Source organism: Wyeomyia smithii, chromosome 2 (genome assembly GCF_029784165.1).
Source record: "Wyeomyia smithii strain HCP4-BCI-WySm-NY-G18 chromosome 2, ASM2978416v1, whole genome shotgun sequence".
NCBI classification, from domain to species: domain Eukaryota; kingdom Metazoa; phylum Arthropoda; class Insecta; order Diptera; family Culicidae; genus Wyeomyia; species Wyeomyia smithii.
In genome coordinates, this window is record NC_073695.1 from 82,906,313 (window position 1) to 82,925,691 (window position 19,379).

A 19,379-nucleotide genomic window follows, 5' to 3' on the forward strand; every position below is an offset into this window, starting at 1 on the left:
CTGTCGATGACATTTTGCGTCATGGGGTTGGCTGTTTCAAGAACCCAATGATGCAAGATGTAAAGATATTGGATGTCAAGCAATTGCATTCAGTGTCCATCGATGAAGGAAAGAAGAAATTCTTTCCTTCTGATTCCTTTCGGGTAACATTTGCCGGATCTGCACTGCCGAACTACATCCTTTTGCATAAGGTTCGTCTACCTGTACGCCTGTTTGTACCGCGGGTCATGCACTGCCATAACTGCAAGCAGTTAGGTCACACAGCCACCTACTGTTGCAACAAGGCACGCTGCAGCAAGTGCGGAGGCAATCATGCTGAGACCACTTGCAGGGAGGATACTGAAAAGTGTCTTTACTGCGAGGGAACTCGGCATGACCTTTCGGCATGTCCCGCGTACAAACAGCGCGAGGAGAAAATAAAGCGTTCCCTTAAGAAACGATCAAAGCGCTCTTTTGCAGAAATGCTTAAGAGGGCTGAGCCACCCTCGACAGGAAACATCTTTTCCTTTTTGCCAACCGATGAGGGCACATCTGACGATCCCGTCGAAGGGTGTTCTTATGCCATGCCAGAAGGATCTAGAAAGAGGAGAATAGTAAACTCTCCTAATCTTTCTCGCAAAGGTCGTAAGATAACCCCTAGCGGAATGACCAATATACCTACGCAAAAAAGAAGCGGTGAAGAAAAACCGAAGCAAGTACCTCCCGGTTTTTCAAATCTAACCAGGAGTACCCACCGCTTCCTGGGACACCAAAAACCCCTCGTGCACCCATTTCTCGATCAGAGGATAAAAAAGAAACAGGGTTTATAAATTTCTCTGATATTGTGGACTGGATATTCAAAACATTCAACATAACAGATCCCCTTAGAAACATTCTTCTTGCCCTTCTCCCTACAGTGAAAACATTTTTGAAACAACTAGCAGCAACTTGGCCCCTCATTTCAGCTATCATATCTTTCGATGACTAAGACGGCGAAAGAGGTTAGGAGTTTTATCACTGTATTACAGTGGAATTGCAGAAGTATCATCCCCAAACTCGATTTATTTTCTCATTTAATAAACACTTATAATTGTGACGCTTTTGCGCTTTGCGAAACTTTCCTAAATTCAAATAATCAACCCAATTTCCACGATTTTAACATAATCCGTCGAGACCGAGACTCACATGGTGGAGGGGTACTTTTAGGGATCAGAAAGTGCTACTCCTTTTTTAGAATCAACCTCCCTCGGATCTCGAACATTGAAGTCGTTGCCATTCAAACAAATATGAATGGAAAAGACCTTTGCATTGCTTCGATATATATTCCTCCATCCGTGCGGATTGAACAGAGGCAACTTTCTGACATAGCAGAATTGCTTCCCGCACCTTTTTTGATTTTGGGAGATTTTAACTCCCACTGTCTGCAATGGGGATCGCAATACGACGACGCCCGATCTTCTTTAATTTGTAACTTGATCGACGACTTCAATATGACACTTTTGAATACTGGGGAAGCGACACGTGTACCTAATCCTCCAGCACGTGAAAGCGTGCTAGACCTATCCCTTTGCTCGACATCACTAGCGTTAGATTGCCAGTGGAAAGTAATCAATGATCCCCACGGTAGTGATCATCTTCCAATCGTTATTTCAATTGCTAATGGTTCAACTCCCGCGAATCCAATCAATATGTCATACGACCTCACACGTAACATTGATTGGAAGCGTTATGAGACTTTCATAGCGGAAAATCTCGAGTCTCACGAGGAACTTCCTCCGGAGGAAGAATACGCGTTCCTTTCTGGCTTGATCATCGACGCCGCGACTCAAGCTCAGACGAAACCAATACCCGGGATAACAATTAGACGGCGTCCTCCTACCAAGTGGTGGGACAAAGAGTGCTCTGAACTGTACGCGCGAAGGTCCTCGGCATATAAGGACTACCGAAAGTATGGCTCGGTTAAGCTGCTTCGAAGGTACGAGATACTAGACAGGCAGATGAAGAGCTTAATGAAAGCGAAAAAACGCGGATACTGGCGGCGGTTCGTAAACGCGTTATCGAGGGAAACAGCGATGAGCACTCTTTGGGATACCGCCAGGCGCATGCGGAATCGTAACGTTCCGAATGAGAGCGAGGAGTATTCAGATCGCTGGATACTCGATTTTGCCAAAAAGGTCTGCCCGGACTCTGTTCCGGAACAGAAGATTTTTCGCGACGCGTTTTCAGTAACTACGGAAGAGCCCCCATTTTCGATGTTGGAATTTTCGATGGCTCTCCTCTCGTGCAACAATATAGCTCCAGGGTTGGATAGAATAAAATTCAACTTGTTGAAGAATCTACCCCATTCTGCAAAAAGACGCTTGTTGAACTTGTTCAACAAGTTTCTTGAGCTAAACATTGTTCCGCACGACTGGAGGGAGATAAAAGTCATTGCTATTCAAAAACCTGGAAAACCTGCCTCTGATCACAATTCTTATAGGCCGATTGCTATGCTCTCTTGCCTCCGGAAATTAATGGAGAAAATGATCCTCTTACGGTTAGACAAATGGGTCGAAACAAACGGTTTACTTTCAGATACTCAATTTGGCTTTCGCCGGGGCAAAGGAACGAATGATTGCCTAGCGTTGCTTTCTACTGAAATTCAACTCGCCTTTGCTCGAAAAGAGCAAATGGCTTCTGCATTCTTGGACATTAAGGGGGCTTTTGACTCTGTCTCTGTAGAAGTTTTAACCGAGAAACTTCATTCGCAGGGACTTTCACCAAATTTAAATAATTTTTTGCTCAATTTGTTGTCAGAGAAGCATATGTATTTCTCACATGGTGATTCGACAACTTCCCGAATTAGTTACATGGGTCTTCCCCAGGGCTCATGTTTAAGCCCTCTCTTATATAATTTTTACGTTAATGACATCGATGAATGTATTGCCAATTCATGCACGCTACGGCAACTTGCGGACGATAGCGTTGTATCCATTACTGGTAGCGAGGCTAGCGATCTGCAAGGACCATTGCAAGATACCTTAGACAATTTGTCTGAATGGGCTCTCAAGCTGGGTATCGAATTTTCTCCGGAGAAAACTGAGCTGGTCGTTTTTTCGAGGAAGCATAACCCAGCTCAGATGCAGCTCCTACTAACGGGTAAAACGATCACTCAGGTTTTAGTCGCTAAATATCTCGGGGTCTGGTTCGACTCTAAATGCACCTGGGCTTGTCATATTAGGTATCTGACACAAAAATGCCAACAGAGGATTAATTTTCTTCGTACGATTACCGGAACCTGGTGGGGTGCCCACCCAGGAGACCTTCTAAGGTTATACCAAACAACGATACTGTCAGTTCTTGAATACGGTTGTTTCTGCTTTCGCTCCGCTGCGAAAACACACATTATAAAACTAGAAAGAATACAATATCGTTGTTTGCGTATTGCCTTGGGCTGCATGCAGTCGACCCATACGATGAGTCTTGAAGTGCTAGCGGGTATTCTTCCGTTGAAACATCGCTTTTGGAATCTCTCTTACCGGTTACTTATTCGATGCACGATCATGAACCCATTAGTAATTGAAAATTTCGAGAGGTTGGTCGACCTTCAATCTCAATCCAGATTTATGACTTTATATTTTGACTATATGGCTCAAAATATTAATCCTTCTTCATACGATTCCTCTAATGTCGCACCTTTAAATACTTCAAATAATGCTATATTCTTCGACACCACCATGAAAGAAGACATTATTGGTATCCCGGATCAATTACGACCGCAAGAGATCCCTAAGATTTTTTCCAATAAGTTCAAACATGTTAGTTGTGATAAAAGGTTTTTCACTGACGGATCTAATCTAGATGAGTCCACTGGCTTCGGTGTTTTCCACGAAAATTTTACCGCCTCCTACAAACTCGATGCTCCTGCTTCCGTGTACACCGCAGAACTTGCTGCTATTCAGTACTCCCTTGGGATCATCGAAACCCTACCCATAGACCACTACTTCATCTTCACAGACAGTCTCAGTGCCATAGAGGCTCTGCGATCGATGAAGACTGTGAAGCACACCCCGTATTTCCTGGGGAAAATACGACGGTTCTTAAGTGCTTTAACAGATAAAAATTACCGGATTACCTTAGCGTGGGTCCCTTCTCATTGTTCCATTCCGGGCAATGAGAAGGCTGACTCTTTAGCTAAGGTGGGTGCTATTGATGGCGATATTTATGAAAGACCAATTGCTTACGATGAATTTTACAGCATTTTGCGTCAGAGAACACTCAATAGCTGGCAATCATTATGGAACTCAGATGAACTGGGACGGTGGCTACATTCCATTTTTCCTAAGGTATCGACGAAAGCATGGTTCAAGGGGTTGGATGTAGGTCGCGACTTCATTCGCGTGATGTCCAGACTTATGTCCAATCACTACACGTTAAACACGCATCTCTTTCGTATAGGGCTTGTAGACAGTAATCACTGCGTTTGTGGCGATGGCTACCACGACATTGAGCATGTTGTTTGGTCGTGTTCCGAATTCTGTGATGTTAGGTCCAAGCTAAAAGATTCCCTTCGGGCCCGAGGAAGACAGCTAAACGTTCCCGTTAGAGACATCCTGGCAAGCGGAGATTTCCAGTATATGTCAGAGCTTTACAGCTTTCTGAAAAACGCCGACATCAAAATTTAAACTCTTTTATCTAATTGTTAGATTTATCATCCCACTACACGAAAATTTATGGCCATACCTCATACTGAAGACACAAAAACGACAACCTGATTCGACTTTAGCGGTACCCGTAGAGGAAAAATTCCCAGATTCAAACAAACGGAATACGCAGTGCAATAATAATAAAAGAAATAATAGTTTATTAGCTAGCAATACTAGTAGCAATAATATTAAAAGAAATAATAGTTACTAGCAATAAGATATCAGTCGATAACAATAATTAAGTTATAAACAAACTCAACTCCCAAACCAAATATCCCTCACCAGAAAAATTGTATACATACTAACCCCAGTAAATCGGGCGTAACGATCACCCTCACTAACAAAGTTTGTTCTTTTTTTAAAGCAAAATTGATTGTAAACACTGCTCCGTTAAGCTACCGCAGATGAGCTAGAAAATAAACAACTTTAAAACTAAACTAACGTTCATAAAGCGAGAAAGAAGGTTTTGTTCAAGTCACCTTCTACCTACGCAATTATACGGGCCCGGTCGGAGAGGGATACAGAAATTTGTGTTTCATTTGTATAGGAGCCCTTCCTTCTAGGAGAAGGATGGGTTTCGTACCACTATAGAAATATTTCTAGCTCCCAAAATTACCTGATGCCAAATTTGGTTGGAGAAATTTAGGAATCGAACAGGATTGAAAAAAGTGCAAAAGAGTGGTTTTGTAGCTCAAAAAAGTCATTTTTTCATAAATCACGTTTGGGCAACCTGAAACCAGTTTTTAAGAAAGTCGAAATGTTCTACAAAAATGCTATAAATAACATTATCTTTCAATTTAGGGTTGAGCTCCTTGACTTTTTCAACATCGATTTTTTTGGGACAGCCTATTGACACATTAGTAGCTCTTCTACGCCAAGACATCAAAATTTCAATCTGCATATTTGACCCAGAACTATTGTGTATGTGAAAGAGGATAAATTGAACTTCACGGAAAACGTTTGTTTCATTTGAATTTACATGCAAAACTTGACTAAATAATTGAATTAAAACACTCATAAAAGATTAATAAAATCATAGTTTTGACACTATTTTTAACAAATATGTTCAAATGAAACTATTTTGAAGCTATGAGCATGTGATACATCAGAAAGTAAAGGGTTTTTTTGGACGTATTCAGGGCCTAAACGCAGTTGTTGTTGCTATTTTGTAGATTCAATTGGTAGGTCATTGAAAAACAGGTCCTTTATAATAGTGTCGCGTTACAAAAATAGTAGTTTTTTTCGTATTGTGCAAATGTTGCAAACTGTAGAAAAGTAGTATTCAGGATTTTCTTAGTACTCGATGAGACCTTTCTTAGCATATGCTGGTTCACATACCAGTGCATTCATATTGGTACATTCTACTCAAAGTTACAATAGGGTCACAGTTATGGTGTCGCCTTACGAAAATTTTATGTGTTTTTATAAAGTTACCAAAAAGGAGTTTTTGAGCTTTTGTCAGTGTCTATTGATAATACAACATGGAATCATGATGAATAATAGTCATCTGCATCAAATTATATCCACCTAGAAGTGAGGAGTTTGCTTTTCACTGGAATTAGATCATTACATATTCAATGCCAATGGAAACTTATGGGAAATTACTGGTTTTCAGATAACATTAAAAACGTAAAAATATCTTTGTGCTTGAAAATTAGAATAATTTATGGTAACGCGAATATATTATAATTTCAAAGATAGTGTAAAACAGTGTATTTGACTTTTTTAACCTTGAATAGACTTATGCAGTTTCTTAAGCCATTGATTTAATTGCTAGGTTTAGTGTCTAGTTTTTCTTTGCTTTGTGGCGTAAATACTGTTTTATCCAGTGTTATGAAAATGACTGCAAGCCAATGACAGCAAATTTTCAACTGATCCGGCTCTCATTGTATTGCACAGCTCTCTCTATTTCCCATACGTTCGGTAAACAGTCCGACAGCAACTGACGACAGCACACATGCAACTCCATACGGGCTGTTAGTTTTCATCTCCTTATGTCTGTTGGTTATTCCAAGCTGTCGTAAATGACAGCCTATAATCTTCCGACATCCTTCAGCACGAATCCGAGCGGGATGTCAGGTGATTATGATACACGACAGTAAGGCCGATGAAAGAATGAAAGAGAGATGGTGCGAAGCACGTTTTTTCTTACGTGGGGAATAATATCAACAATGGAAACGGTTTGCTTTGTATTCAATATGCCACCGGCCTGTGAAAAAGGAAAAACGAAAAAATGCGAGTCGATGACAGCCGCAACCGATCAGCAGACTGTCACACTGAGCAAACTAGGCTGTCATGTCCGAAAGAACAAAATACATGCGCAAGAATGAACTGTCGTACGCAACACAAGACAGTTTCTTTGCCTTGTTTAAGCTGTAGCTGTATGTGAGCTCTCATGAACAGCTAATGCATGAGGCTGTTAGAGTGAAAAGAGAGAAAAGTCATCCGTATAATGTCGCTCTCCAGTCATTCACCTAAGCTTGGTTTTAACCAACCATGTTATTTACGACAAACACATCAATAATAATCATTGCCACATGACAGAGAATAAAACAGAAATCTCATGTACACTACATATACTCTGGTAATGTTTTTACTTCTAGTCAAAAATTAAAAACGTATTATACCCAAACGATACACCTAAATATTAAACGATGGAAACTCGTTGGTCTTCAATGCTAAAACCTCCGAAACACGAAAACAACCAGGCAAATTACACTTCATTTTATTCCTTTGGGGAGTTGCTGAATAATATCTTTTGAACACACGGTGCCTGACAGCCACCCTAATAAAGCAATAAAAAAAACTTTTCAACATTCATTTAAAATGCTAATAAATCGGTTCGATGGATTTCCTTCGTTCTTGCAGCAATAGCTTGACAAATCTTATAAGATTCTTCTCAAATGCAGATAATTGTAATTTTATTTTTCAAACTATTGTACTATTGAAAATAGTCAAGCCTTGTCAAAATGAAAACTTCGGCCTCTGATTGGTCGTTATATGATTGCTTCCCAAGCACGGTCGACAGAATCATAGACCTTGCCATTTGAAATGTGCTATTTGGCCTATATAAGAGCCTGTTAAACAGGCCCTGCTTCACCCGAAGCCGCTCATTATAATTCTAGACTGCAACAACAGCAGTCCTCCCTTAGCAGCAGCAGTGGATACAGCAGCAGTAGCAGTGCAGCGGACAACGGTCACAGCTGTGGTATGGCAACGGATAGCGAAGCGCGTCTCAGCATCGATAGCAGGACCAGGTGATGCAGGGCAGCGGATACCAATAACAACGGAAGCGTCCACTACTGTGGCAACAGGGATAGCGCAGCGGTTGACGTTGGTCTCAGCATCAATATAAGCAGGGCCAGCTGATGCAGTGTGGCATTTTAGTGAAATGCTGTCTCTGAGCGATAGCAGGCACACTAGCAAATGCATCCAATGAAAAGAACGTTCTGGAAAGCTTTTCAGTGTTTATTTTTCCCCAAGGAATACTTTATTCGCACTGCCAGTGATAACGCAAATATGTGATCGGCATCTTATCAGACATTGAACAACAAACAACAACAAACAACAAATTGTCCTTTTCAGGATGAGGTAAAAACCTTATTGAAGAGTTAATTTTTTCTCTTAATCAATTTACACTTTCAATAAATTTGGAACAGATATATATTTGGCTTCATCTCCGTGTCTCAGAACGTACTAAATTATCTTTTCCTTCAGTCATGAGCACAACATCCGAAAAGCTTTGATTATCAGCATAAAAAATAATTTGTCGCATAATTAAAATTCAAAAATTATAAATCATGACAAGCAACTATATTATTGAGAATGGTCAATCCTTGTTGAAGCGCAAAATTAGATTGATCTGATTAGTCGTTAATATGATTGCTTTCCAAGCACGGTCGACAGAATCATAGACCTTGCCATTTTAAATTTGCTATTTGTCTGTATAAGAGTAAGGATTGGAATTATCGACTGAAATGGCTATCGATAGTTATCGATGATTTCCTACTACTATCGATAGGTTTTTCATCCCTATATAAGAGCCTGTTTCACCTGAAGCCGCTCCTTTAGGGACGAATGACCGTTTGTGGTTAAAGTCCCTTCAAAAGAAATCAATCAATCAATCGAAGCCGCTCATTATGATTCTAGACAGCGACAACAGCAGTATCCCTTAGCAGCAGCAGTATCAGTGCAGAGGATACCAGGCGGATAGCGGCCACAGCTGTGGCATAGCAATGGATAGTGCACTAGTTGCAGCGGATCTCAGCTTCGATAGCAGCTGGGCCAGCTGATGCAGGGACAGCGGATACCAATAGCAGCGTATAGCGGCTAAAACATTGGCATGGCTACGGATAGCGTAGCAGTTGCAGCGGGTTTAGCATCGATAGCAGCTGATGCAGTGAGGCACTTTAGTGAAATGCAGTCTCTGTGCGATAGCGGGCACTAGTAAATGCATTCAATTAAAAATGTTGATTCATTTTGATAACACATAAGCCGTCTAGTTATGAGTGTTAAATCAGCTTTTTACTGTTTATTTTATCATAAGGAATACTTTATTCGCACTGTCAGTGATAACGCTAAGATGTGATCGGTATCTTATTCGATATTGAATTGAACAACAAATTAAAAAATGACTGACACGCAAGCAGCCGGGTTTTCTTCCTTGTAAAAATATTCTACTTCATCCTTGCGGTCGTGGCTTTGCACACAACCCTCGTGTGATTTTTCACATATCTTTTCTGACTTCAAGCACATTTTAATATTATTTCCTTGGAAACCTCAACAAATTTGCAATTTGAGTGCTATTTTGAGTAAGATTGTAGCAGAAAAATCCAATCGAGACGAGTTGCTCGCCGAGGATTCAGTAAAAGGGTCAGTCGAAAAATGGAGGGTACGGAGTTATAGCTTTGCATAAACTACTTGTTTCACCTTGACTTCAAGGAAGCTGTATCACAGAAAGGGTAAAATCTGAATGAGATACACTGGACCACTTTTTACGCGGTTTGTTTTTATGCCTTTTTTTGAACGGGATATTTTTACAATAACGCAGATTATTTTTACTCGATTCGGATGATGGTTTGTACGCGGTATCAAATAAGTTTAGTATTGATATATCTAATCTTATTTTTTAAATGCGGTACAACCAACCGCGTAAAAAGCGACCCCAGTGTATAGCTTTTTATGAAGGAAACCATTCTCAGTACGATTAGTGGTAAAATAATATAAATATGAACTTTGAACTAAATGTAAAAGTCATAGCATAAACTTATTGGTATTAACCTAAACAACAACTTTGCCGAAGATAGTATGACTAAAAACTAATCATGATGCCCACATTTACAATGCTCGCATTTTCGTAATGCGACACCATTTACAAGAGACTGTTTTGCGTAACGCGACACCATTGGCACACCGAAATGTTTTTGGGAACATTTCGCTAATAATTCAGTGTTTTCTATGTTGTAATATGCCATTTTGTTGGATTTTGTCTCTGGAACAAATGTCTAGAAGAAAGAAGGGTTCAAGAACTTACAGCAGAGCAGAAATCTGAACGCATGCTATCGAAGGTTGAAAAAGCGAAATTCAGCGTCACAAAATGTATCGGGTTGCAGTGCATGATACAACTAACTAAATTGCTAAACCAACCCGTCATAAGAAAGTACATTAAGTTGGCATTATTTACGACCTGTTTTATCATATGCTCTTTAAGCTAATTTCTAATATCCAGCCTAAAATGTACACCAAAGTCGGTTTCTCATGGTGTCGCGTTACGCTGGAATGTGTCTATTGAGGAGCTCTAATCTTTCATTTTTTCCGGTTTGAGCTTTTGGAGTGCATCTGTGTCTTGTGTTGACCAGTGTAATCTATATTACAACCAACTGGATACACCGACACAAAAGTATTCTGAAAAGGATTCTGGATGTTTCTATCTCTGTTGAAAGAAATGATGAGAATTCAGATTATTCGTATCTGGTAACAAATCCAATTCTTCTAAATTAAAGTTAGTGACGGCAAATTCAATATTCGCTGCTTATCAGAACAAGTAACCTGAAAGCAAAAGTTCAGATAAGCTTAGGATTAAAATACCGTTTTCAAATGATCACAAAACTACGATTATCGATTATCGTTCCTCTAAAATTGAACAGAAGTGCAAGTGACAAGTGTTTTTTTTCTCGATTATTTACTTTCTGAGACTTTTTGTGCATCGCTCAATTGCTAAGATGCGTACATCACGATAAATCCAATAAAACACGAATCGCGCTTCTCTGTTGTACGAAACAAAACGGAGATGCCGGCTTGGCGGGTAATTTTTGCAACGTTATCTCGCTTACAGTGACCGTTATGTACCGATTCGAAATTGGTGGAGCGAGCAAAACATTAGATAAAACAATTTGTAATGCTGAAAGCAACGTACCCCCGTTGGCTGTCTTTACCCTACCGGCCGCGCAGCATTCGGACAAGACAAGAGAGAGATATGCTAATTGCCGTACTCAAAACATTGATTGTACCACATTATTTGCAGTGAGTAGATACAAAGTTAGACATAGAAATAGATTCAACTCATCAAGCATGTTGTATTACCGCTTGTTCATCCTCCAAGCCTGCCGCCTGATGGGTATGGAAGACGCTGACAGGCGGTGATTACGGTTCGAAGAGCAAGCTTGGACAAGCTTGGGGTATGGCGAACAATAGCCCAGTTTTTGCAAGTTTCAAGCTGTGGTTTCATGCATGACTGTACTCTGACAGACTAGCTGACAGACAGACGGGCAGCGCCTCTGTCAGTAACAAGTATATAGAAATTTTTACGCGCAAGGTCTTCTTGCGCCGCACCGGACGTCGGCGCTGCGGTCGTTGTGCTCGATTTCCCCTATACCAGCAGGCTGGGTGGGGTGAGGTTTGAGAAATTAGGTCATAGGGGAATCTTCGCCGTCACAGTGGCGGGTCTCCGAACAAAAGTCGGACAAAACCCAAAATGTTCATTTAAAAAGCAAAAAAATCCATATTAGGTTGATGTTTTTATGGAAAATTCAATTCTGGTATCAAAAAATCAAAAAGTTGGAAAAATATCTCTCTAAAGGGCAATTGAAATTTTCTTATGGCTAAAATTTTGTCGTAGTGTTTTTATGTACATCATTATTCATTTATTTTCCCATCTTTTGTTATGTTTGAGGATTCAGTAGTCATCAGTGAAACTGAGGATAGTATATATAATATAAAATATTTAATAATAATGAATTATTTCAAAATTATAATTTAAAATTCTTATTATAAATATAATTTAAATAAGTACGGTGTCAGTATAGTCAGTTTCTGGCGAAGCGAATATAGAAAACCAGTATAAACTGTCAAAATGTGAACCAGCCGATCGTGTGCCAAATTTCGCAGTTGGAAAACTGCGATGATGTAGTATTGAAATAGTTTTTTTTTTATTCTCGCTTATTTTCTGTCGGTCTAGTTCCGCCACTGTTGTGGCAATCACCGACGCTCAGGGAGGCGACTCCACACCCAAGACCCTAACTCACGACCCGTTTAATAACGGACCGGCGCCAACGGCTTTACTTAGATTATTAATATTCATTCATATAAAATCAATGTTGTGTGTAATTAGCTGTCTTTAAAAAAATATCCACTGCCATTAATTAACTGTTCTGTCTTTTTTTTTCACGCTATACTATTTTAAGAGAAATGTGCATTCGAAACGAACTATACAGTATATTATGTGTTGAAAAAACGAGTCTAAGTAAAAATTTGTCGTTTAACATGGTCAAAAGGTGGTATGCCAGTTTTATGTGTTTTCATACTAGTAAAAATACAGTGTCTATATACGTTAGTGCATAATTTGTGACGTGTCACCATCGTATTATAGTAATCAGGGATACCATATATGCAAATTTATCTGAAAATGAAGATTTTTAGAGTCCGTATGCAGACTTTTATTGATTTGTCAATATTTGCAGTTTTTTCAGAGAGCAGATTTCATATTGAATTTAAATTTAATATTGAACATTGAACTTAAATTTTATAATAAATTGTCGGAGTAGAATAAAATGGAAATATTACCTATTCTCAATATTTGAAAACAGGTAACATCGATCAGCTCAACAGCATCAAACAGCGAATTCAAAAGAATTTTTTGTTAAATTTGGTCTACATGTCGACAAACCGCACGCTGGCTTCGGCAATAGCAAAAACGGTGTTACGGTGCAACGGTGCAATAGCAATACGTTTTTTCCAATGCAGAATTTTCTTTGGAGATAACAGGAGTCGATTTAAATTTAATCCAGCGATTTCAGACGCTGCTAGCAACGATTTCGAGTGGCGAAAGAGTTGATGCTTGATGCATCAAAATTTAAGTCCAACGCTACCGTTCATTATTACGTAAAATTGTATGGATGTTCAACAACAGTACACAAATTACTAATTCAAGGATGTGAAATAATTGTTTAATCTTCGAGTCCCATTGGCAAACTTTCGGAAGGAGCCCAAGAAAGCATGAATAAAGCAATCCAGAAAGCACGATAAAATAAATGCCTGGAAAGGATCACGTGAGAGAACTATCGGTGACATGTTTCGTGAGCGGCTAATTGCGTCAGATCCGGTAGTTTCGAGTTTTAGACACAACAACAAATCGAAAAGCACTTTCACATAAGAGGTGGAAGATTTATTAATTTTCAGTCATGATGATACTGACGATGACGAGTAAAATGTTAAAAGCTAATGCATTGGTTTAAAAATGAATATTCGTGTAAATTTAATATAATTATATGTGTTCTTTTACCTTGTTTTCACATCTGAACGTAAGCCGATGATGTTCTTCTAGAACAATTGAATGAAACTACTAACTACTTCTATAAAACAACGTAACTTTCACAAATCACCATGCGCCTTCATTCAAACTATTTTATTTTCAATTAATATTTTTGTTCAGCGGGGCAGAAAGGGGCAAAACGGGACTTTAATATTCGAAAAGTAGAGAAAATTTCCTATGAAATGCATACTATGCGACCTGTGGGAACCGATGGGTCAGATCGTACAGCATACATTTGCGCCAAATAAAATTTTTTTTTCAGACCACTCAATAGGTATTTCAAACATTTTACAAAAGTTATGATGAGTCATATAAAAACATTCAACACGAAATACAATTCTGATTATTTATCTTCAAAATGCAACCTATCGCATTGAATTCGAATAAGAATTAGGTGAGTATTTACTAGTTATAGTAAACCCCAATATGTGCTTTCTGAGCGAAAAAATCAATGAAATAACATACTTAACAACGTTTAAAGTGCTCTCAAAAATTCAAATTTAATCCAATTGTCTTGATATTTGGAAGACACGTTTTTCAATACAGTAGAACTTTGAAAAAAAATATAAAATATCAATAATTAGAACTTGAATTTTGTCCGGCTTCCGGCCACTGTGCGTCAACCAGGGCCGACACACGTGGATGGGTTTTTGGTTTGCTGCCGGTTGGAGTTCACCGTTGAACGATAGTGAGACCGAAACCGTTTGAATTTAATTAGAGAATGTAATTAAGGTGATACTGTACTGTCTTGATCATTTGTAAGGGTCATTTATGTCTTTAAGTAATTACCCTACTACATAGTAAAAAGTGGAATCAAATACCTGGTAATAACTCTCGTAGTTGATTTCGGAATCCAGAAGGTTATCCATGGAGTGGTTCCTCATGGAAGTGAACCTTCCACCGCCGGGTACTGCGGAACCGTTCCACCGATCACTGTAACTATGGCCACCGTTTAGGTTGTTGAAGTGCCTCAGCCCATTCCCGTGGATTCCCGAGTGGCTGGGACTACTGGAGCTGTTGTTGTTACTGTTGCTATTGTGCAGGTTGTTTCCTATACTATGACTGTTATTTACATTGCTGCCGTTGTTCAGCTTTCCATTTCGCGCCCGATATCGGCCATTGTAACCGTTCTCGAACAGAAAGGGGTTGGTAGTGAAATCGTCCATCGATTTGGACCTCGATCGGCTCGAGGGGTTGAGATGAAAGAACGTCGCCTGCTTCTGCAGCCGGTGGTGGGGTAAAACTTGGCCTCCGCCAACTGCATGCTGCGTCGAGTGTCGCCTGTAAATTTCGGTTCGGGTGGCCTACTTTAGCTTTTGGTTTCCCAAAACATAAAACGAGGACCGATTGCGAGGTGATCTATTACTGATACGTTTTGCGGCAAAAAATTGACGATCTTGTTTAGAATATTTATTCGATCGCAGCGTTTTACACGGACCAACCGGTGAACCACAACACTGCATAACATTGCTTTACATGTCCAGACATGTTAATAATTTAGTCCGAATTTGTCGCGTTTCGGCCTTCCTCCTGGCCACTGAAAATGGCTGTGTGTGCCACAATAGTGTTTCGTTTTTTCAACAGTAATTTAGTAAATTTTCGAAAACCAGAAAAAGCATTATACTGCGTTATTATTAATTGTAGGAAACTAATGATGCCTTGAAGAAAAAATCTGCACCACGAAAACCACGATACGATGAACGCCAAACAAACACTCACTTTTAATTTACAAAAATGAGTTGAGATTTTTCCTACTTTTTCTGCATAACTTGAAATTATAGCAACATTTTTGGTAAAAAGTCCAGGATGGAGAAATTAAAGATAAATTTCTACCTAAAAGATACGTTTCGGATAAGACTTTTGTCAATTTTAACATTTATAAGAATACTGAATTTCCAGAGATGCAATATGATTCTGATAGTAATTTTAATGTATAAAGTTGTTAACGACTAACTTTCTAAATGCATCCATTTTGTATTTCCAAATTAGGTCTTGCAAATTATTTGTAATATACGTCTTTTTCGTAAGTTATTTGTGACTCTCCAGCAACAAGTTTAGATTCATTGAAATGAAAATAATCCAATTCCAATGATGCACAGTGTTATTTTGCTGAATTTAAGTTGAAATTAATAGCGCCCTCACTTTTAGATTTTAGTGATATAGTTTTTTTTTTTTTTGGAAAAGCTTATATGTATTTTATTTTTGTTTTAAAATGGACGATTCAGTGATGAATCCGCGTAGAAGAGATATAAAAAATTCATTTCTCTAGGACAGTGAGACAGACAGCAGATGTCTTCGAGAAAGCAAATGCTTTTTTAAGTAACTTTGCCAAATTTCTGTCTCTTATATTAAAAAAAAATTGAAAAAGTTTTATGCGAGTTTTATGTTAGGTCGAATCATAATTTTTAACATGAATTTTTTAACATGAGTTTTTTTTTACGAAACCTCTTACATACCTCTTACAAAATGACCCATTGAAGAATTCAGAACTACCGTAAAAATGGACAATTTTCGCAGATCCGCCCAATTTTTCTCTAAATCAACCTTAAGCGGTCCAGTACAATGCAAATGGTCTTATGACCGAAAGTTACTCAAAATTTTGTCTGCGATATTTTGCGCTGTTACATTATGTAACGCTGTGACGTTACGTAACGCAGTTACATTACATCACCAAGGAGTGGATTCAGAAAAGCCGGTAAGCAAAGCCTTAGAAACAGTCTTGAAACTTGACCTCTCTTACGGTAGTTCCAGATTTTTCGATAAACCATCTGGTGGGCATCCTGGATATTTCGATCAAAAGATCATTAACTGTCTAGTTAACTCCGCAGAAACAGTTTCGATTAAAAAAAATATAGAAATCTCTAAAATCACTTGAAATTAAAGTCTTTGACGGTAGTTCTCTATCTTTCTGTGGGGCACCTTAGACTATACTTCGATCAAACCATTTTCCCTTCTAAATGATCCCGTAGAAGTGGTTTCAAGAAAACCGGGAAGCTCTGGGACCACTTTTGAAAATAGACCTATTTTTATTCCACATCTTTAAAGTCCACTTGGTGGTCGTCTTAGACCATATTCCGGCCAAAAGACAGTTTTACTTCTTGTTAACCCTGCAGAAATAGTTTCGAAATAAACGGAAGCGCTATGACCACTTTTAAAAATTCACTAATTATACGGTAAGTCCAGATCATCCGGAGGGTTACCTGGTGGCCACCTCAGTTCATGTTTCGGCATAATACCATTTTACTTCGAATTGACCGCTAAAATGTGGTTCAGGATAAAACGGAGAGCTCTAGAAAAACCAGTTATAATTTTACCCATAGAACAAAAGTGGTACATGTTTTGCCATTGAAGTTCGTGCAAGTTTCTAAACCAAATATTGAAAATAATTCGCTATTCGTGTGTTTGCATCAATTGAGTGTCCAAATTACCAAATGACAACAATATCGCACGCTTAGCCTTGGGGCTAGTAGCGGTCTCGATCAACTAGATTAGTTGAGAGAATTTGTTATCGATATTGTTTTGGCACATTTTGCATGTGTAGGATAAGTACAACGATACACCGTGCCCCAGTGCTGAGTCGAGAAAATTACCAGCTCGAAAAGATCCTCGACTCGATCGGGAATCGAACCCGATATCACAACCGTGTGGGAGAGCTAGCCGACAGACATCGCTAACCACAGAACCACGGGGACCACGAATGACACATGTATTTTTTTTTTGCTCTCAACGGTTCATTCAAGTCGTTTTAGACCGTTCAAATTTGTTAAAGTAGTTAAGTAATTCTCTGGTTTTTTTTCCTATGCGTGCGAAAATATGTATGAAAATTTTGGAAATGACGATCGACTTCCATCTGTTAATTTTTGGTCCCTACTATTTTGAAAAGTAATTTTCGTTTATTTGACTATATTTATATATTTTTAAGTTTTAAAAAGGTTTAAAAAATTATAATTGCTTTCATTTTCAATTTTTTCTAACCTTCACATCAGGGGCGACTCGTCCGTAGGTGCAACCTGTGCATTGCACATGGGAACCCCATGCAAAAAATATATTTCAATCGCAAATTTATATTAATATTTTATTGGTTTTTAGTTTCACTTTCAAATAGTAACAAATAGAATGACTTGCGTAATTATGCGGACATGATTGTGATTACTTCTTCAAACTGCGATTTTCAAAATTTGTAGTTGAACAGGTAGGTTCAAAAGCCACGAGTCGCCCCTGACTTAACCATTATCGATTTTTAAAGGGTTAACTTTGTTATTCTTGAAGATAGCGTTTCACAATCTTCAGCAAAAATATCATTTTTTGAAAATCTCACAACTTAATAGAACGATTAAAAAATGTGAAATATCTTTGTTAAAGATTGTAAAATTCTTTTTTTTTTTTTCAAATATAACAAAGTATTTGAAAAAAAAAAAATCGAATTTTCATACGAAAAAGGTTTTTATCATTGTCGCACTAGGATCTTTCATTACAAAAACAACTACTCTCACACCGGTGGGCAAAACAACGCACTTGATTGAAGAGAGCAGCAAATCGTGAGTATCTGAGTAGCTTGCAGAAAAACATCGCGGTGGAATCTGAAATATCTCTCCAGAGCGATAATAAACTGGTGTCTCTCTCATACGAAAAAATAATACTAACTACACAACAGCTCGCTGCAGTATTTTTACTGTGTGTTTCCTAAGCAAATATCAAATGAGTGAAAAATGTAGGTAAGAAAGTAGATTGCGTTGTTAGCATTATATCTCGAAACTGGAAAAAAATAAATCCAGCCGCCAGAATGCCATGGAATTTATTCCAGCAGCGAACACCGCGTCGTACTTCTGTGTATTCTCAATAGAGTGATTTACCCGCTCTTGTTTCGCTCAGCTGTAGTTTAAGCAACAGGATTGTTATTTTGTGCGAGCGGCAGAAGCACAACACAAAGCAGAATGACGAAATTTGATGCAAAATATTGCTCGAGTCTTCTCTTTCCACATATTGAAGAGAATAACAAGCCTGTTTAAAACAATCGAAAAGACTGTAACACACAAATGATTTCATGTTCTTCTAGAAGTAGAATAAATATCCTTCCAGTATATTAGTTAGTTATCTGCGTATTTTCGCATACTAATGAGTCGTTTAAAATTCAATGTACCCTTGAAAACCCGATAATGTTTAAATACTTTTTTAATTTCAACTATAGCTAGGTGAAAAGTTCGGCAAAAATATGTATTGCTACATGGCTAAGAAAACCTAAAAAGAAGATTTAAATTATGTAGAAAACTCTAGAAAAAAAAAATGTTGAAAATTATGATTTAAGTAAACTTTCCATATAAAAGTATTTCTATCTTTTCAAATATGAGAGACAGAAATTTTACATCTTTGACAACTTTACTAGCTAAAGCATCTGCTATTATTTTTCTAAGTTGCTGGCTGTCTATCTCACTGTTCTAAAAAAATTTTTTTTTTTCTAATCGCTTCTAGGTGGATTGATCGCTGAGTCGTCCATTTCTAAAGCAGCATAATAGAATACATAGAAATTTATCCAAATCAAGAATTACACTAAAATAAAATGTGAGGACGCTATATAGTAGGAAAACAGTAAAATAAAACAATGTGTGATGCGAGAGTTGAATTATTCTCAACAAATTTGATATTGAAACAAATTATTGAATCTTAACTTTCAAGTAAAAGTTTGTCTAGCATTTCACCTTGCTGAATTTTTGACCCAAAGTTTAGGCAAAATATCAAGTTTCAAGAAAATAAAATTTTTAAGGAGAATTCAACCCTACTTTAGTGTTGATATTAAATTTAATGTTGATTTTCTAATCATCAGTTCAAAATAACTTGAAAACGGATGCATTTAGGAAGTTAGTTATGAACTTTCTAATTTAAAATGGTTATTTGAAATCATTGAAATT

The 19,379-nt window shown here is 38.2% G+C and overlaps 1 protein-coding gene across 5 annotated transcripts in view; it reads right to left on the reverse strand.

The window, feature by feature from the left end:
- The window catches only part of LOC129719469 (WD repeat-containing protein 47), a 183,239-nt gene that overhangs the window by 22,903 nt on the left and 140,957 nt on the right, over nt 1–19,379 (reverse strand). Inside the window, exon 3 of one of the 5 annotated variants that reach the window (XM_055670817.1) lies at nt 14,295–14,754. The exons of the other annotated variants lie outside the window; for them this stretch is intronic. Within the exon in view, the coding sequence (XP_055526792.1) occupies nt 14,295–14,754 (460 nt within the window). The remainder of the gene's footprint in view (nt 1–14,294; nt 14,755–19,379) is intronic. 5 annotated transcript variants of the gene reach the window in all.